Source organism: Bacillus rossius, chromosome 1 (assembly GCF_032445375.1).
Source record: "Bacillus rossius redtenbacheri isolate Brsri chromosome 1, Brsri_v3, whole genome shotgun sequence".
Taxonomy (NCBI): domain Eukaryota; kingdom Metazoa; phylum Arthropoda; class Insecta; order Phasmatodea; family Bacillidae; genus Bacillus; species Bacillus rossius.
Window position 1 is genome coordinate 223,208,730 of NC_086330.1, and position 25,439 is coordinate 223,234,168.

Below are 25,439 nucleotides of genomic sequence, written 5' to 3' on the forward strand. Positions count from 1 at the left end.
TGTTTCAATAATGAACTTAGCAATTTAACAAAGGTGACAATTTGTATTTAACCAACGTTATTGCAATCTTGAGATAAGATTTATTGATTTCAGGAAGCCATAGAAAGGAAAGAGATTCAGAGAATATACAGAGAAACACTGAAGGAAACTCAAGAAGAATGGCAGAACTGTTTAAAGAAAGATGCACAGAGTAAGAAAATAGCACGTGATAAGGAAAAAAAAACTATGTTGGCCCATATTTCAGAAAAATTAAAACTGAAGAGGCTTTCTGAAAAGGAAAGAAAACAGCAGTACAGAGCTAAGAAAAAGAATTAAAAAAGCAGCAACAAGAAAGTGAATCTCGTCCATTTGGATCCTTTGCTTCCCCTCAATCTTTAGGCAAAGCGGTTTCTATAGAGTTAAAAAAGTTTTGCACTAAGCCCAAGTAAGAAAACTGCAGTAATCAAAAAGTTACTGCATGAAGTTCAACCAGGCAACTCTTTATGTGTCAAGGAAAATAAGGGGCCGTGGAATAAATGTCAGATGAAGTTATCAATAAAGTTGAACATTTCTACTGTCGAGATGATATCAGCCGACAAGCACCGGGGAAGAAAGACTATGAAAGTGTCAAGAACAAAATTACAGGAGTTAAGAATAAGATTCAAAAACGCTATATGATGATGACTATAAAAGAAGCTTATTCACTCTTTGGATGTGAAAATCCAGACATTAGAATCAAACTTGTCAAGTTTTATGAACTTTGGCCTCAGTTTGTTTTACCTTCTTCGGAAATGCCACACAATGTGTGTGTAGGTATGTCGTCATCACTCTAATTTTAACTTTATTGTAGAAATGATCGGAAGAGCAGTGTGTGGTTTTCCACAGGGCACCAACAAACTCTTGGAAAAGGTGTGTTGTGATACCACAGCTGAAAAATGCATGACTGGTTTATGCCAAATTTGCAGTCATGAAATCATGTCACTTAATACCTGAAGACTGCGACACTGGTACAGTGCTCACGTGGATTGAATGGCAAGATGTTGAGGGTCGTCCCAAAGTTGTATCAATTGAAGGATCAGTAGAGGATGCAGTGAATGATCTTCAAGCTAAATTGACCTCATTTAAGAATCACTGTTTTGTTAAGAGGGTGCAAGAAAACTATTTTGATCATAAAAAGATTAGTATAGAAGGAGATGAAGTTGTGTTACAAATTGATTTTGCAGAAAACTACTCAGCAATAAGTCAAGATGAAGTTCAGTGCGCACACTGGAATCATGGCTAAGTAACAGTTTTCACATGTATAGCTTGGTAAAAGGGTGTTAACACTTTCATATGCTGTAATAAGTAATGATATTTCAGATAATAAATACAGTGAGTGTGTTTTTTTGAAGAAAATTGTGGAAGATATAAAGATGACCTATGCTGTTAGTGAAATTTCTGGATTTTCTGATGGTTGTGCAGCGCAGAACAAGAATACATCCACACTTATATAATTTGTGCTGTACGGAGAGCGACTATGGAGTCAGTGAGGAATGGAACTTCTTTGCTACCTCCCATGGAAAAGGAGCAGTTGATGGGGTAGGAGGGACTATAAAAAGAATGGTATGGCTCAACGTGAAAAACAGGCAAATGGTTGTGTCTTCTGCGAAAGAGTTTTACGAATGTGCTACTAAAGCATGTAAAGGAATAACATGCATTTTTGTTGAAAGCCAAACCATTGAGCTTTGCAAAGAAATATTGGAGCAAAGATGGAGAAATGTAAAACCAATACCACGTTTACAATCAAAACATTGTTTTCGATACCTGAACAGTAATGAAATTGTTGCAGGCATAACTGTGAAGTCAGAATTGTATGCGTGTGTAGTTTTTGTTGATGAGAGCAGTAGTTCTGATTTGGATCTCAGTATGTTTGATATAAAACTGACATCTTTGCAAAAGTTATGTGATGATGTTTATTCTGACAACTTAAGTGGAAAACTTTACTGTTATAACTAAGAATGAAATAGATAAGGGATTCTGTGTTTTGGTTAAGTTTATTGGCGAAGGTGAAGTGCAGAAAATACACCAGTATGTTGGCATATGTCAAGGACAATTAGAGGGTGACGATGTTAAGATAATGTTCATGAAAGTTCACATGTCTCAAGATGAGCAGTTGTTTCAACTAAATGAAAAAGATGTTTCCTATGTAGATTTTAAGCAAATTTTGGATAGCCTTCCCAAACCACAATTAGTTCAGTTTGGAAGTAAAATTTTATAAATTTCCAGGAATAATTAATGCTGAGTAATTATGTGTTATATTGAAATATATTTGTACATGGTTTACTGAATTGTACATATAAAAACTTGTTAGGCCCCTATTTATACTACTGAAATAAGCAAAATACTATTTTAACTTCAAATATAGGAATCATTCCCAATTTATTAGTTATAATTTATCATAAGCAAAATGTCCCATCCGTTACGTCCCATCCGTTACCAATAATTTGTTTAAAAGTGTTTATAACTTTTATAAATGACTCATTGAAAAGTTAAAAGAATAAATTTGTTTGGGAAGGATCAACAAGAGATCCGTTTATATATTATTTAATGGCAAACCAATTTTCATTTCACAGACATTCACATAAATAACTACATGTCGAAAGTCAGTGTCAAAACAGTGTCCTGTCCGTTACTGACATAAAATAAGTTGTACACCATTTATTTTTAGTTTTTGGAGAAAGGAGAAACATGTTTTCAAGTTGAATATCCATCAGTTTAGAAGTTTTTTTTTTCCTTCAGATTTATTTGACTGAGATTATTAGTTTTCTACCATAAAACTTCTCTGCCAGTTCCATCTGTTACCATGGAATGACTATTAAGTAAAAACAAAATGAAAAACGGAAAAGTTATTGATGTTTCATTGCCTTTACTTCCTACGATAGTACCTTTTGTGAGTATTACATAAATGAGCAATCAATTTTTGATGTGTGACATCTTAGCTTTCGGTATATGGCATTTATTCTCCGTTCACTCTTAGCTAAGTTCTGAAATAAACAAACACCGCCGTATCACTGCGCCACGTCAGCAAGTAATAGGCTGAATTCATCTGGCGCGCCAAGCACTAGTTGCAACACACACACTTCAGTACAGTCGGTGCTAATAAAATAACGGAGACGTAATATAACTGGAAGCACCGTAGCATTTTGTTCAGCGTAGGTGGTTCATTTGCGAAGAAAAAACTATGCACTTTACGCCTAATAACCGTCTTCACAAAATCATCACAAGTTTTTATAACAGGATACTCAATTTTCCTTTTCTTCCCGGAAGATGTTAATGTCCCGGTGTCCTGTAATTCTTTCCTTGCACGAAGCACACTGCTCTTCGAAACACGCCTAAATTCCGCAGTTAAACTCGCGATATCGTTCACACGACAATCCGGATATTTGTCTGAAAATGTTTTAAAAACATTCAACACAATAGTTTTCTGTGCACTTTTCAAAGGCTTTCCCGTTCTGTGTTTTACAAAACTCGGTCCGACGTCAGCCATAACAAACCGTGCGCGCGCGAATCCGAAATGCAACTGTTGCGCCGGGCATCAACTGTACACTGTACAGTACCTTTTGTCTATGCCACCGTACACACGGCGTCTGCTAACATAATTGTAAGTACATACTTGCTGACACATTAAACTGTATAGGAAATTAATGATGAATCGCTATAATGTTATATATCAACAATTGTTATAAAAAATACAGTGTAGAAATACTTACAAATGGTACGTAACCAAGGGACTATTTCTTGCGCACGAATGATGTGCGCCGCGGCCGGCAGCCAATGAAAATGTTTGTTTACAAGAGGCTTTGTTTATTCCAAAACTCAGGTAAGAGTGAATGGAGAATAGTAGGAGTGATTTTGTGAATGGAACGGAAGTCTAGTGAAAGGAAATGCGTAACCACGGTGCTGCGATCTGTAGCGGATGACACAAAATCTTGAAAAAATGACGGACCCGCATGATTCATCTGAATATATTGCTTTCGTGAACATAGGTATTAGAAAATAAAACTCATAAACTTTATTACTTCACATTATAATTTATAGTCATAAAAAGAAATGACACTTAAAAAATACACATTACAATTTTTACTACCCTTAGATCAGCGGTTCCCAATTTTTTTTCAGCCAGGGAACCCAAAAATTGACTTTTCTTTTGGCGGAAACCCAACTCATTCAAAGAAAGTTATTTGGCAATAATTGTGCCTGCTTTATTTGACACTGGTCCTGACTCACGGAACCCCAGGGGTTCTACGTGGTACCTTTTGGGAACTGCTGCCTTAGATAACATCAAAATGTAGAGATAGTGCAACGTTCATCGTACTGAGGAGACACAAGTATATATTCGACTCAATGAAAAATAAAAGAATTTCGGAATGAAATTGTTGCAGTTAAATTTTAAATGTTAAATCAACTCAAAGTTAATGTTTGTTTGTAGGAAATATTTACAGACTGATTTCAATCATTTGGGCAAAAAAATACATATACAAATGTATACTTAGTGTTATAATATGTTTTAAAATGATTCAGGTTTATATTTAATTTAAAATATTACTGCCTTAAACACAAAAATTTGCTTGTTATCAAGGTTAGATGTTGCACATTTCTGGAAATTACTGAATTACTCGCTCAATTTTTTAATTATATAAACCATAGTTCATTCTAACTGATCTGACATTTTTTTTTAATTCTTGGTAAGTTTTTTGCTTTAACCAAATTAGGTGTTAAAAAAAATGAAACTGTTTGTCTGACAAACATATATAAGGCAGGCTACATTTAAGAAGAATTTGTGTAGTTGTAGACAAATTTAGTGTCAAAACTTATTGATAAAATTTTTGAATTATCTGTAAAATGAGCTCACTCTGTTATGTAACCATATGATGACAGCTATAGAGCATCCCACTCTTAGATTGCAGTACACGGCTTATGGCGTGCGCTGTTGCCAAATCTCTAACACATTACGAATTTCAGGAGATGTGTGTCTTTGTAATTCGGATCGAATAAGAAGCATTTTAAGAAATCATATCGTAATTTATAATATTTTATACTATTACACATATAAATTTGTAATAATGCCACTTTTATGTAAATTTTAAATAAAAACTACCTATTGTAGACAAAAATTTCTTATAGTTTTCTTTTATGTTCTAAAAATCCCATATATATCTATATATATATATCAATAAATCAAATTTTCATGGGCCCGATAAATGCCGTATTTTTGGACAAGTCATGTCCAAATGATAAATAAAGTACGGTAATGGAAATTCTCGGTCGAATAAGTTATGGGAAAAATCCGAAAAATTGGGTTGAAATGGGGAAGATCTTTTGAAAAACAGAAAAATCGCAACAACTCCCATAATATGAATAATATCGCATCCGTTTTAACGTATGATAACTCGGAGTACCTAATGCCAAAAAATGTTTTCTAAATAAATTTTTGATACGACCAGCCATAACTGCATGGGTTCGAAAAATATTTTCACCGGACAAAAAAAACGTAACTGCCTTAGTAGACACCTTATCAAATCTTTTAAATTGTTTGTAAATATCATAATTATTTTCCAAAACTTTGTCTAAAACAATGTTTGATAAGATGCTTGGTGTTGAGAAGGATAGAAAAATAATTCAAAATTTTGTACCATGATTGCTATTAAATTCCTTCGTATTTATTTCATACATTTTACATATTATGTTCAAGATTCGATTAAAATATTTTTGTAACAACCATTACTACAAGGGAAAGAAGAAAATATGGGTGTAAGGATATAAAAATCCCTTTTTGTTCTAATGTAAAGAAATATAATCATCAAAATCTTCCTGCGCCTTTAGGCTATGCCGATAAGGAATTTTTTTAACTTTAACTTACAACAAGAATCTGTTCACACACATTTCATTCATAGAAATTTATACGATAAATGTAACGTTAACTTGATTAAGAAATTAATAACATCACATACCTTTTAATCACTATCGCTACCGCTGACCAATGTTGATACCCCTTCCATAAGAGTAGCACAGAGCTGACCAGAAGAATGGTAAGCTTCCTTAATTTCATTGCACACACTCATATTTTTTGAAAAATACTCAAATACATTCAACACAATCTTGCGCTCCCTCCCGCGTAGCCTACCGATATAATTTCTTTTCGGTGTTCTATCTTCCATATTTTATATGTACGTAATAAAAATAAATGTAGAAAATAATATCATGTATGTTAATATATAATTTGTCAAAATTAGAACTGACACGAGTCACTGGACACAACGCGTTGCTTCGTCGCGAGACGCGATACTAACTGGCAGGCTGGTTTTCAGAAATGTGTGTCTAAGGAAATACATGGTTGACTAAGGAAGCCATGTATTTGAAATTGCTTGCAGGACAGAACCCCACTTATCTAAACACACGACCCTGTTTCCTCTTACGACGGCAGCTTGTGAGAGAAACATCTATTGCAGCGCGCTCTTGTACTGATAAGACATATCTTTAACAGCTATTTCCACGGAAACTGTAGAAGCAATTGAGACGGAGCTGCTTTTAAAAACTAATTCAATTCATTGTGAACATTTTTCACGCTTTCGTCCCCCATCTATCTTTAATAGAAAAAAAGTTTTCCGCTGGTCAACTTTTTGATGTGTCAGTTTGTGAGAAAATGCATTTCAATATATTAAAAAAATTATTTAAGTGAAACCTGTACAGTTTTTTCTTAACATTTGTTCTGTGGCGTCCTAAGGCATTAATTTATTATTAAAAAAAAATCTGAATGAAATACACAATTAGGTTTTTTTTTTATGTGAAACATCTCAAAATACTTCAAAACAGTTCGCAGTGAATAATTTATGTTTTTTAATTTTTTCGGACACTTAAAATATTGTTAAGTTTTCAAAATAAGCATTGCCTGGTGCGTATTTCAATGCTATACAATATGAAAAAAAGCTTGGTTCAAAAATTAAAATTTTAGTTTTGTTTGATGTTTGGCAACAACGCACGAAGAAACACGGACAGCGCTAACGGCAATCGGCGTGTGTTAGAGAGAGAGAGAATGTGTCCATTTACTTCCACACTGCAATCTAAGAGTGGGATGCTCTATAGTGCTACGCATACATGCTGTCATGCCTGTACACTTCCTTTGAATACCATTTACATACAAATCATACCAACTCAGTTTAAATACAAAGATAAATAAAATCTTTTAATTACTTTTAGAGTGAATTTTTTTTCCTTGTGATAACAGAGTTTTTTCTTTGTCAAACGAGACTTTATTTTAACAACTTGCTTTCTCATCTTTTAAAACACTGCCCTTTTTATGTTAGTGTTTTTACTTATGCAATTTGCTAAAAATTTGAAAATAAGGTTTTTTATCATCTTTTACCATAGAGCAATTATGGCTGGTTCTGCAGTACACAAGACTGGAACACTATAAAGTTTACCTACTACAGTCTATTCTTTAAATAATTTTACAGAGGAATTTAAGATTTTCTGCTCAATAAAATTGTTAGTAAAAACACATCTTATATTTCTGCACTAAAATTCATATTATGAATACGCATTGCTAAGTGCCCAGATATTCATAATAAGAAATGAAATAAGGGTCTTCAACGACTATTTCTGATGTCCTAACTTATGTCCTCTAAGAGCAATGAATATTCTCATTTATTTCTCTTGACACTTAAATTTATGGTTTTTGTTTACGATAAATTGAAGACAAAAACAAGTAGTTTAAATAATCCTATCATGTTATAGAAAACTAGGAGACAAAAACAATTAAGAACATAATATTTGATTCACTGTTCATTCCACATTTAATACACTTTGAATAGCATACTTGACTTTACAAGAAACGTACAGCAAAAATTACATTACGCAAACCCACTGAAAAACAATGGTGTCATGAAGAGATACCTAATGGATCACACTACAATTAAGTGATTATGTACTTAAGATAATATCAAAGCTTTGTATGGATTCTAACAATGCCACATCATTTAAGATTTTTTTTTATGTTTAGAAGCTTTTATTGTTTTTAAATTTCAGATGTTAAAGTTTGCAGATGTAACATTGAGCTACTATGAGTTTAAATCCATTCACCAGCAGTTTTACTGCCTTACAATAATTTAGCTAAATTTAAAAACCGTTTTCTTGATTGTGACTTGTAATGTACAAATTATTTCTAACACTGCTGATAATAAATATAATAAATGTATCTGCAGTGAAAGTGTTTCACCTGTATTTAAAATTAAAAGTTAATCATCTTTCAAATATGCACATATAATTTTTTAAGGCCTTGTTTATATCACTCTTGGAGATAATGCACATATTGTAATTTAAAATTTAAGACATTAATTTCATGAAACTCATTGAAAATAATTGTTCTCATAAGATTTCATCCAAACCCAAACAATCCATTTCTTACCCAGGATCATTTTGTATTAAAAACTTCTATGGAATAACTAGACTTAAAAGAAGCCAAATTATTTGGTTTTATTCTATTATTTATCGAAAAAGGGTAAAGTGTTTAAATTCTTGAAAAATATTTATAGTTGATTTCATTAATAGCAATGTATATTTCTATAATATTTTGATGCTGTAAGTACATAACGTCAATGTTATTGCTGTTACGTAATTTATGTACAATTTGCATTGTTGCTAACCAATGTTCAGCAAAATTTGTTTTTATTGAGAATTTTATTACAATATGTTAATTAGAAAGGTAAAAACACCAGATTAAAAATGGATTTAAAAAATCCTGTATGAAACTAGTTATGCAAGTTATTGCAGATTTAGTCATTTAGGGCCTTCTAAAATGGTGTTTGGTAATTTAATTTTGACGCAATATAAAAACGTGGGGTATAAAAAAATTTTCTTCATATTAAATTTAATCTAAATAGGTAAGACATGACCAAAGTTTTCAGAGTGACACATACACACACACATACATACACACATACATACACAATATATACGCAGACCATGAAACCATATAGATGATATCATAAGCATATATTCCTAAGAATAATATGCTAAAAACGGATAATTTTTCAAGACGACAGTTTTGAAAGCCATTGCCAATATGCATATGCGAATGCGCGCAGAACACAAAAACATACCAGACAATTCAGAGCAGACGGCTTTATCAACAGACGAATAGTAAATGTCATTTATGATATTTTATCCTTAATGCACATTTAATATGCTTTAATTACATACCAAGTGTCATTAGAAAAAATTATATCCTTCGATAACGAAAATTGTACTAAAGAACCTGACAAACCTTAAAATCACCTTGTTACATATATTTTTTTTGATTCCATATTTTAGTTAATTAGTATTAAAAACTGTCCATTGGAGGCTATTTACCTTTAGGATCAGATCCTTAATGTTTAATGCGGTTCAGTTTTTTTTTTAGTTTCTTCACAATGACAAGTTTATTTTGCCGCTGCGAACTGCTGCGCTATTAGGTCAAAGTACCAGCACACTCTCAGATCACCCCGCTCCATCACTTGATTATAGCCAATGAATGCACAGTGTATGAGAATGGCCGACATTATGTATTTAACCTGCCTTGGTTCAGCTCATCCTAATAATGCAAATAATTTAAATACCTACGTACATGTGTCCTTGAGAGTAATGTTGGGAGGTAGAGATTATAAGTTCACAATGCAATTTATGCTATTTTTGTGTATGTAAATATAAAAAGTAATTAAAGGCCAAATACAATTTTACAATGTAAAATACCAAAAACGAATTTACATAAAAGTTAATAAAATAAACAGTTACAATTAAATAAGTTCGTGGTATCGCCTGCCATGATATGCATGCAGTTGAGGTACTTACAATCTGTAGGTTACGATTACTTCTCAGACACTCACTCTGTAGGCGAGTAACTAATTCTTCCAAAAATTGAACCAGGTGACTAAGAAAAGGGCAGGGTGTTAGGCCCTTATGTTGACAGTGGAACCAACCCAGTGAATGCGCAGCAATTACTAGACAAAGTGGAGAATTGGGCTATTGTGTAGATTTTTCGTCAGGGAACAGAGTACACCATGTGCTGACACTGCTGTCAAGCCAGTCAGCATTCTCTATGATGTATCTACCCAACCATGTGATGAGAGCTAGGAATGTGTACATCATCACTTCGTCTGAAAATATTTGTAAAATACAAGGTACACCTTCACATCGCAGAAAGTGGTACGCTCACAAATATGATGAGTAAAAAGTATTTTCCCCAGCCATTGAATTATTTTTAGTTGAAAAACTATTTGTTTACACACTAAAAAATAACTCTTTGAAATATTTTAAATGGAAAACTTTGTAAAGTGACAGTGAAATACATCAACCTATTCCGAACTGGAAGTAAACTGTTAACACAGCAAAGCATCAGAAGGGATTGTAACCCAATTTCGTTCAAAGTTAAGCAGACACTAGTGTTATCTTTCCTTCTTGCTTCACAGCATCCGGAGGATCTGAAATGTACTGCGTTCCTTTCTACATCTTCGGCCTTCCTCCCACTTCCTTAGTCCTTCCTTGTGATCTCAAGGTTGATTGGATAGAATATGTTACAGATTCAAATAGCCCAACCTGATGAATGTAAAAAAACTAATTAATGTAACAAGTTTTAAATTAACTGCAAAAACACATTGAAGCGTACAATGATGACATCTTCGTCAATGGAAATCCAGCCTGCGATGGAAATATAACTAACGAACAGACATTAGTTATAGTCAAAATTCATGTGCGAGTGCGCAAAGATGTGACGTGGGTGTAGTACACCACCCGATAAAATTAAAAACTTATCAAACGGATCACAGACAATCTCAAACAAATTACTAGTATACTGAAAAATTAAATACGGTACAGAAACAGTAGAGATAGGAGTGTAAAAAACCATAATGCAATAACAATCTTAAAAAATTTGTTTACGTTAAATTACAATTACAATAAATATAATTAAACGTTCAAGTACACACTCAAAATGAGCCAGGAAAATTAATTGCATGATCCAACCATGATTAAATTCAGCAGTTTTAAATACAAGATACTGATATGGCATTTACAATGTGACGTCGACCGGAGCTTCGCCCCATTAACCTGGTTGGACTAAACTCCCTTCCTTGACCTTCACCCATTCCTTCCCGGCATGGAATTACAGAAGTACGTAGTCGTGTGTTTTCAAACAGCGCGCCACGAACTACTGGAAGACGGCGTTTTAAGCTCAGTGCTTCGGTAGAACAACGGCGCCATAGCGGACTGGAACTGAACTAACGTGGATCCTGTTTTTATGTTAGTTTAGTAATAACTGTATGTTCGCATGTAGCTAAGTAACGAGAGGTCATGCATTTTTTTATGTTAGTATTTTAAGAGTGCTTTTCCTTGTTTACCCGCGGCACATAACTAAACTAGTGTCACGGTTCTGTGGTTCGGCGGAAGACACCATGTCGCCGGTAGGAGCGCGCCCTTCCGGCCCAGTCTGCAACTACCAGCGGTCGAGGTAAGACGCATACGCACCCCAGGGACTTCATCCATTAGCATCAAAGAACTGAACTTATATCTGTTAAAGTAATTTGATCTCAATCAATTTTATATTATCCTCGGGGCTCGCCTCGGCCAGCAGACTGTTAAATTCAATATTTGTTAAACCCTTAGTGGGACTTTGCCAGACAGCTAAGCGATATCATCTTGTGCGACCACCGCGTGGTCTGGCTCTCACCTAGCTCACTTTGTGCCATTGATACTGTGAAACATAACATCAAAGTATAATAATAAAACCTTACGAGTTCACATTGTTATTTACTAATCACGTGTCAGCTCTCCTATATATCAGGCATGTGGGTCACCTTTAAGAGCGCATTGGAGTGTGCAACCATCTTTGTCATGTGTAAGCGTGCCCGATGCTGAGAGCGGGCCAGGTCTGTGGGATGATTGGAGGCTAGGAGGGACAGAATCTAGTTCCCCACATGGACGACATCGCGTCCTGAGACAAGTCTCTGCCGGGTCTGTGTGCTCTTATCATATGGTGGCGCCCAAATTGACGACCTTTGACGATTCACAACCTCTGGAACCCCAACAAATGACTAGACATGTTGAAACCAGCGGGGCCCTGGAGTTACTTAATGCATCCTAAACCCTGTTCCTCCAGTTGCCTACAAATGAAATGAAGTGCTTTTAGCAGACCCAGACTTTGTGCCTTATCATGTTGTGTAAATGTATTGAAAAAATCCTCCATAACATGTGGAAGGTCTCTACTAGACAGAACAGGAGTCTGAATGTAAACAACCTTGATTTCAACTCATGCTCATATTTATTTCCACAATAATCTATTCAAGATATGAATAACGTGTGATTATACATTACAGCCATTTTACAAAAAAGCTCTGTGGAAAGCCTGAAACATGAAAATATGTACAAGACTAAAGTATTGATTCTCACAATAAACAGTGACTAACATACCTACAAAAGCTACATTGAAATGCTCTTAATCTAAACTAACAGCCGTATTAAAGTTTACGTCCATGGCCTTTACAAAATATGTCTTACTGACAAAACGATACATTGTGTAGCCTGAAATTACCTTAACTTACAAATCTAACACAGCTATGCCCCAAAGGCATGCAAAATGCAACATAGAAAATATAAATACATTATATATAATTACAAATACAATATGATGCGGATAGTCTCTCTCGTGTAACATGTCGTTCCGGGACTCAACTTAACTTCGCACAACCGCTCTTACAGTTATAATGCAACAATGAGTCGCACCATTCAAACAAAATGAGAATACATACGAGCTGAAGGAGCAACAGCCCGAGAAGCCCACTTGATGATATAGAAGTTATTTAAAAAAATACTCGCCACGTCAAACAAACGAAAAACCAAACTAACCCCATCACTACCAGGAACGAAAGAAATACGCGAGAGCAGTAGTTACCAAACAGAATTTCCAAGAACAGAGGCGAAACCAAATTTAATCAACACGAGTTTAGATTCATGCCCAACTACTTACACTGCATGCCGCCCTCGTGCACTGCCCTCTGGCTTAACTGACCTACTACCCCTAAGACATATTGCCTCTCCGAACTCGCAGTGACGAAGAAAGTTTCCGTAATAGTTATTACAAAAATACAGCACTACGGAACAGTTTTTTTTTTTTTTACAAATAACAGAGAAATTATATAATTTTTATTGGGTTGTTGAAAATTTTATAATAAAAGAGAACTCTAAGGCGTAAAATAGAATGGAAGTAATTATGGGCTTTAACCGATTTGAAGAAGAAATAGAAGCCCTGGCTATTATATGATTTTAGATTTTTCTTCACTCTCGGTTAACACGAAAAAGTCGCATGGGGCTAGGTCTGGTGAATACGGAGGGTGGGGAATGACATACCACCCCTGAGAGGCCATACAACGGATCACTCGTAAGGCCGTGTGTGCGGGGGCGTTGTCGTGATGAAGGAACCAGTCACTTGATCGCCAAAGTTCTGGGCATTTCCTCCACACTTCTCTCGCAAATGTCTTAAAATTTACAAATTTAAGTGCTGGTTAACAGTCTGGCCAGGGGTACCAATTCCCGGTGCACAATTCCACGAACATAAAAAAGGACAGTGATCATCCTCTTAACATTTACCCCCACTTGTCTTGCTTTCTTTGGCCTGGGGGAGTTGGGAGACTTCCACTGGCTTGACACTTGCTTGGTTTCTGGGTCATACCCGTGAAACTACCTCCCATCACCTGTAATAGCTTTAGTCAAAAACTTTGGAACACTTTCAATCTCTTTTTTCAAGACCTGGCTCATTCAATTGAATGTTTTTTTTGATCATTTTTGAGAAGGCAAGGAACAAATTTAGCGGCAACATGTCTTATTTGCAATTCCTCAGTCAAAATCCGCTGGCGCGATCTCAAACTCACTCCTGTCTTTTCTGAAATTTCGTCGATCACGAAACCATGATCCTCGTTGATTTTTGGCTGATTTTTTCAAAGTTTTTATTGTTTCGAGATGTTGAAGGGTGCCCAAAACAAGCATGGTCTTCAACACTCATCTCAACACGTTTAAAGCGCCCAAACCACTCGAAAACTTGTGTGCAGCTCATGGTATCCTCATTGAAAGCCTGTATGGTATTTGGTAAGCTTCCATTGCCGATTTTTCAAGTAGGAAACAAAATTTCAGACACACTGCCATAACGAATTCACAGGCGGAATACGAGAACAGTACGAGAAAAACAACACTATGATCAAACAACCTACAAACTGATAACATCTGGGCAACTGTTTAGTGAAGGTATATTACTAGCCTCATCTAGCGAGAGAACTCTCTAATATATCTACGAATGGCAGCGTGCTCTGAGTCCAGTTTTTTTGGGTTTCCCCTCGTATTCATACATCCCAGTCTTAAAAAATTTCTTGCTGTGTAACAACAGTCCAATATCAAAAGTATTATCAAGTTTTTTAGGCACTATCTTTTTGGTCTAGTGAAATAAGGATTTGCCATCAAAGTTAAGATAATTTTTGACTTAATTGAAAAATAAACCAATAATCAATACAATATATCTAGTAATTCCTAGTAGAGTTGCAACAATAGACCAATTAAATGAATTAACTGTAGTAAACTTTAAACATCTGTTTTTGGAATTTTCCTTGAGATCATTCAGTAAGTTGAGATATTCACATTAAAATTTCTCGAACTTTTGCTATTAGTGCTCAGAATAATTAACTTATATATCGAAGCCACAAGGACCAAAGATAATGTCTCCTATAAATTTTACAATGTTTTGCCACCAATGGTTTATTTTGATTTTTAGCTCTTTTTGATTTCCGCTTTCATTTATTTTCTCATGTTTAGTGAGTTCAAAGTCCACTCGCCCCCATTCTCCTTGAATATGGCTTGGACTCAGGCAGGCAGCTGTTCTGTCATTCTTCACAGTGCTGGCCTCGCAGAGTAGTTGTTTGCTGCCCACTATGTAGCCAGATTTGGGCAGATAAGTCATAAAAAAAAACTTTTGTCGTTTTGAAAGTCTTCACTGTCACTACTAGTGAATGACTTGTGTGCCCACAACCTGCCAAGACCAGTCTTCATTTTAGGGTTCGTACGGTCCAGGAATGTCCTGCAACTTTAACCATGTCCTTAAAAGGCCTTGAAAAGTATTTGAATTTAATCCAGTCCTTGGAAAGTCCTTGAATTTTCGGGTAACATAATATTCCAGCTAGTTTCCTAACATTAAAATCCTAGCTTAGGAATACGAAACCGGATGCTAACCGAGTGAATTTTCGTAAACAAATTTGGATTTGGGAATTTCTCTGTGATCCATTGGTGCCCGACATTATCGTTTATGGATGGTCTAAAAGAATTGATCATGTGTGTGCTTTGCGTAACTGTGTGTTATTGGACATAGCTCAGTACACAGGAGTAAATATGGTAATGCGTGGTAGATGTGGTATAGATTTTTGGAAGATGCAGAATAAATATGGTATAGCGTGGTAAATGTGGTACAAACAAAATAAGATAGATGCAAGATGGTGGTTTTGCTTTGTACTATTAGCTCACGTGCGGGTTACAAGCATCTGTAATCGTATTGCATTGTCTGAGTACTCGTAATGGGAAAAGTGTTATTTCTAGAAATGTTTTAATATCAGTTCCGACTTCATTTTTAGTTTATACTTTCTGCGAGTTGCGAAGTGATTGTTTTTGCCGGCTTTGATAGTTGCATTGTAATTTAATTTTTGCGGCTGTCGCCATTGTGTACACGTTCACATATGCAAAAACTTCGGTATTTATTATGTGATTTTTTATCTCTACGTGTGTAAAAACTACAGTTCTTTCACCCTTTCTATTATTTTTTTCTTTCAGCGTGTTTGATAGTGCTTTTGGTGTGTTAATGTATGCAACTTGAGAGATACTGTTAACATTTATCACAATGCCTGGGAACTGTACTTTTAACGATTTGTGGTGATGGACAGAAACAAAGCCAAATTGTATTGTATGTAGTAGCATTTTCGATATCAGTAACATGGGTGTATCGGCGTTAACAAGTCATATGGGTGGAAAGAAACATGTTGCTCTTGCAAATGAAAAACCAAAACTTGGAATAAAATTATATCTCGGCGGTAAACAACATTCACAAGATGGACTATCTACAAGTTTAACAGTTATGAAACCAGATATCCAGTACATATTCTCAACAAGATAAACAGGTAGGCCTGATTAGTTCTTTCATTACTGGCCCAGACACGTTAAAAGCAGAAATTCTGTGGGCCCTTAAAGTATGCAGTAACCATTTTTCATACAAGTCCTGTGAGGATATTGGGCCCTTGTTCAGACAAATGTTTACTAATAGTGTTCCCAAAGGCTTTTCATTGGGAGAAACAAAGTGTGCCTATATGTGTTGTTTTGGGATAGCACCATATTTTAGGTCCTTGCTCATAGAAAAAATTCGAAAGGAATATTTGTATGTTTTGCTTTTTGAAGAGAGTGTTAACCGAAAACTTCATCAGAAGCAATTGGATTAATTTTACGACATGGTTTGTGATCAACTGAAGAAAGACACAAATAAAGCAGTAATACAAACTAGTAGTTGTGGGTTACACATACTTAATGGTGCATTTAAGTATGAATCAGTTTCATCAACCTGGGATGTGGAGAGAATTTTGTCAAGTTTGTATTATCATTTTAAGGACTCTCCAGCTAGGAGGGAAGATTATGTGAATGTGACCATTAGTAGTCTTTTTCCCTTAAAATGTTGTGCCGTTAGGTGGATAGAAAATTCGATAGTTGCAGCTCGTGCTATTGAAATTTGGCCTCATATGCTCAAGTATGTAAAGTCAGAAACAGACAAGGATGTTCCCAACCCCAAAACCAAATATTTCATGGCCATTAAAGAAGCGGCAGGTGACCCACTCACACCTGTAAAACTGCTAGTATTTCAGTCAATTTCCAAAGAAGTAGAACCATTTTTGATAGCATATCAAACTGATAAGCCAGTTCTGCCATTTTTAGGGAAAGATATGTTGAAATTGCTGCAAAGCCTAATGGAAAGGTTCATCAGAAATGATGTTATAAAGAACAAAAATTCTTGTGGCAAAATTATCAGAGTTGAAGTTACAAAGAAAGAAAACCATTTGCTAGCAACCAAAGTCAATTGAGGATTTGCTGCAGAAAATAAAGTAAAAGATTTGGTTCACAAGAATGTAAGCAAGGATCGTGACATTATACAGTTACGAATGGCATGTTGTGATTTTCTCTTGGAAATTGTGAAAAAGTTGTTGAACAAGTCTCCTTTACAATATTCTGTTGTTAGGAACCTCAGTAGTTTGGACCCTAGAGAAATGAATGACCAGAAAATTTGCACTACCCGGTTTTCATTAGTATTGAAAATTTTGGTGGATGCTGGGTGAGTTGAAGAAACAGACTGCGATGCATTACTTTCATCTTACAATGATTTTATTCTGGAGTTTGGTTCGTCGTCACAGTTTCGAAACATCAAACCTGAAGTTGACCATTTGGATTCATTGTTTTTTGGTAGTGCAAACTCTAGTTCCAACTACGCAGGATTATGGTGTGTGATGAAAATGCTGCTGATTTTGTCACATGGACAAGCCTCTGTTGAGAGAGGTTTCTCAGTTAACAGACAAATTGAAGTAGAAAACATGCATGACCGTATAGTAATTTTGCAGAGAATTATTTGTCAGCATGATACATCTGTTGGTGTATCAAATAAAAACATTACAAACAATCTGATTGCTTCAGCAGCAAGTGCACGCCAAAAATTGCAAAGCATTTTGGAAGAGAAAAGGCACAAATAAGAAACAGAACAGCATAATTTAAAATGAAAAAGTATTACAGATGAAACAAAGTATTGAAGCAGATATATATGAACTCACAAAATCAGCTGATAGGTTCTCTGAACAGGTGGAAGTAACTTGTAGTTTAACCAAGGTGTCAAAGTCCAACAGCCTTCGAAGAACAGCCAAAGACAAATCAGCATCCCTTGCTGAAGTAAATAGACAGTTATGTGAGCAGTTAGACAAATATAAAAATCACTAAGGTATTGTGTGAATGCTAGGTAGGTTTTTAGGTAGGGATTAAATTCAGTGGGAAAACATACTTAACATACTACACATACAAAAGCAGAAATAGAAATGTTGCCAAAACATCCTCAATTGACTTATTCAAGTAAAAACTTGATGTATCAAATGTAATTTATTGTTTATAGTGGTCCTTGAAAAATTAGTGTAGAGTCTTTGAAAGTTAATTGTAAGTTCCTGTAAGAACCCTGTTATTTTCAGCGGCTTCAAAACATGTAAAAATGAGGGTAGTTGAAGTCTGCTTCATCATCAAAAGCTGCTCGGACACCAAAAGGTTGTGAGTCAATCTCCAATCTATTGATTGAATTATAAACCTTGAAAAGCAGAATACTAATACAATCTTAAGGAGTCGTGATAGTAGAATAGATATAAATAATAGATCAAGTTTACGTAGATTTAATAACAACTCAACCCAAATACATAGTTAAATCATATTACAAAACACACTTTACAAATGGCAATGAATACCTTACATTAAATACATTTAAATAAATAATGCTAAAAATATATAAGGAAAAATATACCAACTTAAAATATATTGCGCGTGCGATCATATGCAAAATTAACCAATTATTTATCTTTATACCTGCAACCATAGTAGGCTATTATCTAAAATCGAAAAGAACAGTACCAAGATTTACAAAATGAATCTAAAATTTAGTTTATAACAGCAACGTAAAAGTAAAGCCTATTAAAAACTGATTTTACAAGTGTGTGAGCATAAAGTTATTAATTTAAAGTTCACTCCCTTTTTAAGCTAGTTTTTAAAACGTAATCTCAATTTTTTTTAAAAATTGTTAACCTTTCGCAGACCCATCTCCACAGGGAGTGTGGAGACGTGGCGGACGTCTCTTGGTAGTGTTAATGTTAGTGTTGCCCGGCGCCAGCTCTCTCGATAACAGCAGCCTCCTACATGGACCATCCGACCCATGTAGCTAGCCGACGGACGTCACCCACACCGGAGAACAGTGTAGTGAAGGCTACCTGAGGTAGTCCACATGTTATGGCCCGTGGTCATGCCTTTATGCATGTCTCCAACCACATGTGTACAGTCAAGGCCAGTAAGATGACAGGGAGATGGAGTCGCAAGGACTACTTACAGTTCAGAGGCGCTGCTGCTAGTTCTTTATAGTACAGGGCACTAAAAATTTCCGGTACAAAACACTACACAATACACTGACAAAACGATAGTTTGCATGTCACTTGCTCGCTGCCTGTGACGCAAAGACAGATACAAAAACACTAATGATTAACGAAAAGAACAAACCATGAAACAGAAATAATAATAATATTAATAATAATAATAATAATAATAATAATAAGAGAACAGAGAGATGATTGAGCGTCTCAAGACCGCGTCTCGCCTCGACGGTGGCTTGCACAGGACTCAAGACCCGAACGCCAGGACACCACACCCACACGCACGGAGCGGAAGTGACGTCATGAACAAGGCTGCGGCGTGTTGCGGACAGGGCTGAACATGAGCTTTAATTAAGATGCAAGGAGTTCGACGTCAAACCAAAAATTTGAAGAGTAATTTTAGGTTCAATGGTCTGTCTCGACAAATTTCAATTTTACGCCTCCATACATTTCTGCAAAATACAGCGAAACTGCACTTAAAAGAAATCACAGCCAATGATGATGCCGTGAAATTATATTAACAAACATCTCGAGTTCATAAGAAACAGGGGCGGTGCTACACTTACTTGTAGTTTCATGAAGTCGGGTTCTGAAATTCCTTGTGTGAACGAAATTACTTACACAAAATTATGCCAAAAGAAAAAGGGCATAGGCCCACGTAGATTCTACCGAAGTCTCTCGGTATCCATCAAGCTGCTTAATTCCGACGACGAAATTCACACTGAGCACAGGTGCAAAACACAAGAGTAGAAAAATTGTGAAGCACTTCCCAACGTTCTTAAAAATATTCTCGCGCCCAGCACGTTTAGGTGTAAAGCACACGCACCCTACATCAATCTCTTTAAACCCCACTTACCGACACATTTTTGCGGGCCACGTTAACCGCACAAGTGGCCATGACCTTGCACAACTGAGGCCTCCCAACAAACTGACAGAACGTCATTTCTCGCTTTCTTTCTTTTGCACCTGCACGCTAGTAGCGCACAACACATAAAGTTAAATTAGTTAGTTTTTTTGCTCTGTGCCACCAATTAGTATTTTTGGCACAATTCTAAATTTGTATTTTGAAAAATTCTGTCGCCAATCATTTTTTTTTTTTGCTGTAAGAACTTATACTTTTTCCGCCTTCTGTACACTCCCATTTAATCTTTGTCAGACCTGTCTCCCCAATCGTTCCCAGCATAGATATAATTTTGCCTACCATCTAATGACCCAGCAAGTGCTATTGTCTTATCCCTTATCCCCGTCTTGGCACATGTTCGTTGCCTGTAATTCTCCCTTAAGCCGTGACAAGAACTGCTATGCCCTGCACGCTATCAGAGCAGGCTGTTTCTAAGACCTCGTCTGACGTGAGCACTCCATGGCATGATCTCGAGTCATTTTCACCAATATCCAGTCATGCCTCCGGGCTCAGTAGAGCCTCGTGTCGTGACCACTGTCATCACAGTTTTCACCCCCCTTCTCCAGGCTTTCCTGGGAACGCTGCCCAGAGCACTGACCGACCACTAACCCCGGCCAGGGTCGGCCTTTCTTAAGGTCTCGACACTAGTCTTCGGAATTACCGCCTCTGCCTTCTAGTGGCATAGATGCTAATTATTACCCCTGGGTGTTTGAACGCCCGCTAAATGCCTCCCCCCTGGCATTTCACACAACAAACAGTACCCCGTAGTTCATTTCCAAGCCACTAGAGCGCAGCTCTAGTCCCTTCCATAAGCCCAATGCTTTAGCAGTCGCCTCATGTGAGTCCATCTCTCCTTGTTTTGGACACCCCTCAGTAGGTAGTGCTGAAATCGGCCAGTACCACCAACTTCGAGATATCGAAGTCAGTATTTCTCGATAAGCCCCTCGGAAATCTTCTGCACCTTTCGGTCTGGAAGCCGAAGCCTCCCCCCTTTCTTTTATGATTAAATTTGTCTTTTAATTACGAGTTGCTGCCGCCCCAAACTTACTTCGCGTCGCAACAGCAGACAGACTACACCTTATCGTTGCATTAAGACTTCACTCCGGTCGTTGTTTAAAGATGTAATCAACTAGGCAAGGGATGTGATTCCCACAATTTTAGTAATTAGTCATTCTGCGTACCTTGTAGAAGTAGTCATGTTTCGTTTATAATACTGTATAATATTTTCTATTTTTGCATCATGGAAACGTCCGCAAACAACCGCATGTTAACGAGCTCCATACCCTGGCTGACGCTAGAAGCCATCTCCCTGTATGGTGAGTTTTTTGACAACCTTTATTCCCCGACCATCAAGTTGTTAGTAGGCATTTTCTGCTTATTTTGCTAACTGTCTGTGAACCAGTTCTGAACATGTTTGTTTCGGATCTGTTCACAGACAGGGTCCAAGGGCCGGATGCAAACCTAGGACCACCACCCTCGAGTCCTTCCTCCAGCAATCAGGATGACTAAGGCGCCCTGACAGCTTGTTAGCAGCTCAACTTCGGCCAGCAAATGTTAAACTTCCAGTCCTTCAGCTTTTTTTATGCCTTCTGTATAAACATTAAATCATGACGTTGAAAAGATTATGACACCAGAAATTTTTCTTTCAGGACTTTAATAGGATTGCAACAATTTTAACCTGTGTATTGTTTCTCATTCTATTTTAATTATGCACAATAATTAATGGTAATTTTCTAATTCGGACCAGAACATTCTTTAGATAATGTAATTTTAAATCCATGTTAATATAATGTAATAATTTTAATGTACTTGTCAATCAATTTATCAAGTTTATTATTCTATGTGAAGGTAATCAAAAGTCAAATAAACACAGATGTACTTATATCTAGATGAAATCATTATTTTGCCTTTTGAAACTAAAAGATCCACCAGTTACACAAGTCACCAAGAGAGAGTGAAGTGTGACAAAATGATAGCAGAGCTTAGATTTGCTGTTCACTCTGTTATTACTGATGTGTAACAGCTCACACATGTAAATATAGTAAAGCCCCGATTTAACGAAGTGCTATGGTTACCAAAAATGTTCACTCTAAATCGATGTTTCGTTAAATCCGATTTACCAATTTTTCAATGACCCCCCTCCACCAAATTATTGGAAAACCATGTTTTTTGTGAGTTTCATTGTCTGTGTTGCAAAATAACGCTTTTATTTCAATTAGTTAACTCCCGATTATCCGCGCTAATGGACGGGAATCATACCTCGGATAATCCAAAAATCACGGATAATCCGCTTAACTTATTTAGTTAAGAAAATAAAGTAGATAAAATTTCATATGACCCTGTGCTACCTTCTGCCATCTACTTACATGGTTGTGATACCATATTATCTTGCTTTCATTCGCGGTGCTTATTGTGAATAATTTATAAACCGTAAATTCTTTTTCAAAAACACAATATTTTAAACAAAAAAAAAGGATATTTTAGCCAGCTTACAGTCGTTATTTTAATGAATGGCCGCTGGCACAGAATACAGTTGACGCGCTCTAGCAAATAGAAGATGGTGAGGAATAAAGTGCAGGATATTTGAATAAAAATAGGCCTAAGCACTCACAAGTAAATTGTCTAAAACCAAGAAGAGGAGTTAGCATGCTTCTAACAACGAGGGAGTTAGGAGAGCTGAATACGTGCTGTGGAAGGTTTGTCAGTGCCGCGGGTAGGCCTGCCCAGGCTGTACTGGCTGTGTGCCCGGCCACCGAAGCCTCGCTGCCCGCCACAGATCAGTCTCGACGCGGACGGCACTCTGGTCTCGCTTGCCGTGGCTGGCTCTAGCATACGCTGCAGTTATATGGTTGTTAGTTGATACGCATTACACAGGCTGTTTGCTACGACGTAATGTGAATCAATACTTTTCCTCACTCCTTTCCCTCCTGTAAATACTTAAAGCAGCAAACAAAGATAAAGGAAGTGAGATATGATAAGAGGCAGTGCCGTGCTGTGCTGGAGCGTAGAGAAGGGATGTGATAACAGATGCTGATCCAGCACACACGTGTTCATAGCTGTAGTAGAGTCCTTTCTTTAAAGAGATAACATATACTGAGAATAATAGAGCTGTAGCAAACCGTATGTATTCGGTACTGAATAACGGGTTCGCCATCCAGTACCGAGTAATGAAATGTTACACACGAATGCATTTCGTTACTCACATTTTTGGTATGTTTTACGCATGCGCGCGCTTATTCGATGAATTTAAAAACAAACGTTACAAAGAACTATGTTTGTTTATTAAGTAAAGTATAATTTGGAAATTTGTCGTCCAAGTTTTTTACTGTTTATTAAAGGTATTGTGTGTGTAGACAAACTTTGAGATTGGAACAGAAACAACGTAAGAAAGTACCTATTTTTTACAAATTAGAAATATGTATGTTTTTGTTTTTTATTATTGCGTATTTTCACATTTTTTTTGTTCTTATCTTAAAAGAGATAATATAATAAAGCCGCTCTAGATGAGATTTATTTGTTTCTTGGTTAACAAAAACTGTTAATTATCAAATATTGTTTATTGTTTATATTCTATTTATTATTATTTACACGACGTCATACTGTACGCGTACGCTATACAACTCGATTCATAGCTGTAACATAACATAGCATGTTATGCGGTATCAGAAAAAAACGAGTAACGTAACGATACGATAGTAACGACTAACGAGTACATACTAATTGTTATAGTAACGAATACATACGAGTACACTTGTTTTCGTTACTTTTACACCTCTAGAAAATAATGATAATGGCATATTGGTGTGACGTGGTCACAAGTTGAAAAAACCTGGAGGATGGGAAAGGGAATATTTGGAAACGTGTGATTATTGGCTAGTACTGTTACTATGCAGGCGTGATTGGAAGATAACGTGGTGAGTCAAGCCAGGGATACAGAAGGGTGAGGGGGATGCGGACAAAGAAACCCTTCAATACGTTATGTGTCGCGGACAGTCTATCTATCCAGGCGCGTGCAATGGCACGCACCTACGCAATTCAGTTACAGCGCCTGGAGTTTTTAAGCAACTTGAACATTTCTTTTTTCGTGTTTGGACAGATGATGCAAAAGCAAATGCACATATTAATATATAGTACCTCCATTCTATTACTGACACCACAGAGTGTAGTTTTTAATCAGATTCCATTACAATTTAGTTTCATTTTTTGGAAATCTATATTATTATTTTAATAAATGGGTGTTTTTTGATGGTTCCTGAAAACCTTAACGTTAAATCGCTGTTTTCGTTAAATCCGTGTTCGCAAAATCGGAGTTATACTGTAAATATTTTTAATGTTTATATGCCTTCCATTAGAAAAAGAATACAATTTTACCAAATAATACTTAAATACTGATTTAACCTAAATAATAACCTTTGATCTCACAACTTCTAGTTTATTCGAGCGTCTTTTTTAAATCCATTGCCATGTGCCGTGTATTAGGGATTTAGGCACGTTTTATTTAAAAATTTTGTAGTCTTAAATATTTTTGGAAATATTATTTTTTTTTCTCATCTTATTTTCTTTACGTCCAGGCCCTCAGCCTATGTTCTCAGAGGCGAGCTGATTTTCTTTCCCAGCCTCATGCTAGGCTAGCATTCTGGCTAATATTTCTCCCGCCTCCAGGCACGTCAGAGCCGGTAACGTTATTTCTTCGCGGGTCTTCTTTTGCCTAGAGCAGCTTGTGAAGCAGTGCTGAGCCCTGTTAACTCTGTCACGAATCGGTATAAGGTTCACTAGCAGCAAGACACGACAAGAGGATCCCGTGGGCCTTGCGTCCCACAGACCATGCGTTTTTTGAAGCCATCCCCCTACTGCTCACCCACCACTTTCTTCTCAGAAGTGTGGCTAGGAGCGACGACCGCACGGGGACGTTAACCGGAGTCAAGGCCATCTCAGGCTTGACAGCCGCAGTTACGATTCTGCACCTTAACGACATCTAGTGACGGCTGTGGTCACTAAAGCCACTTGTGGGCGTCGGCAGCGCCGACACCAGCGCTCGCGCGGAGGTAACGACAACCTCTCTCCCCTCCTTATGTCTCAGGCCGCTAGGTGGCACCACTGGTTACTCCATTACCCCCTAGCTTGACACTCTCGTCGGTCACAAGTCAATTTATTAGTACTTCCTCTCGCCACCAAAAGATAGCGCCTCAGTCGCGCAGTCACTCCAGTAAGATCTAAATTTTTTATGCCGGACACCTTCGGGTGGACTCGGTCATTTTCGGCTCAGAGCCTACCCCCCCTCCCATTCTCTAGAGACCCCACGCTTATGATATCCT

At 36.7% G+C, this 25,439-nt stretch overlaps 1 protein-coding gene across 5 annotated transcripts in view; it reads left to right on the forward strand.

Moving 5' to 3' along the window:
- The window catches only part of LOC134527320 (guanylate kinase), a 395,696-nt gene that overhangs the window by 328,814 nt on the left and 41,443 nt on the right, over positions 1-25,439 (forward strand). Inside the window, exon 6 of one of the 5 annotated variants that reach the window (XM_063359885.1) lies at positions 21,560-22,008. The exons of the other annotated variants lie outside the window; for them this stretch is intronic. Within the exon in view, the coding sequence (XP_063215955.1) occupies positions 21,560-21,633 (74 nt within the window). The 3' untranslated portion in view covers positions 21,634-22,008. Of the gene's footprint in view, positions 1-21,559; positions 22,009-25,439 lie in introns of those variants that run through there. 5 annotated transcript variants of the gene reach the window in all.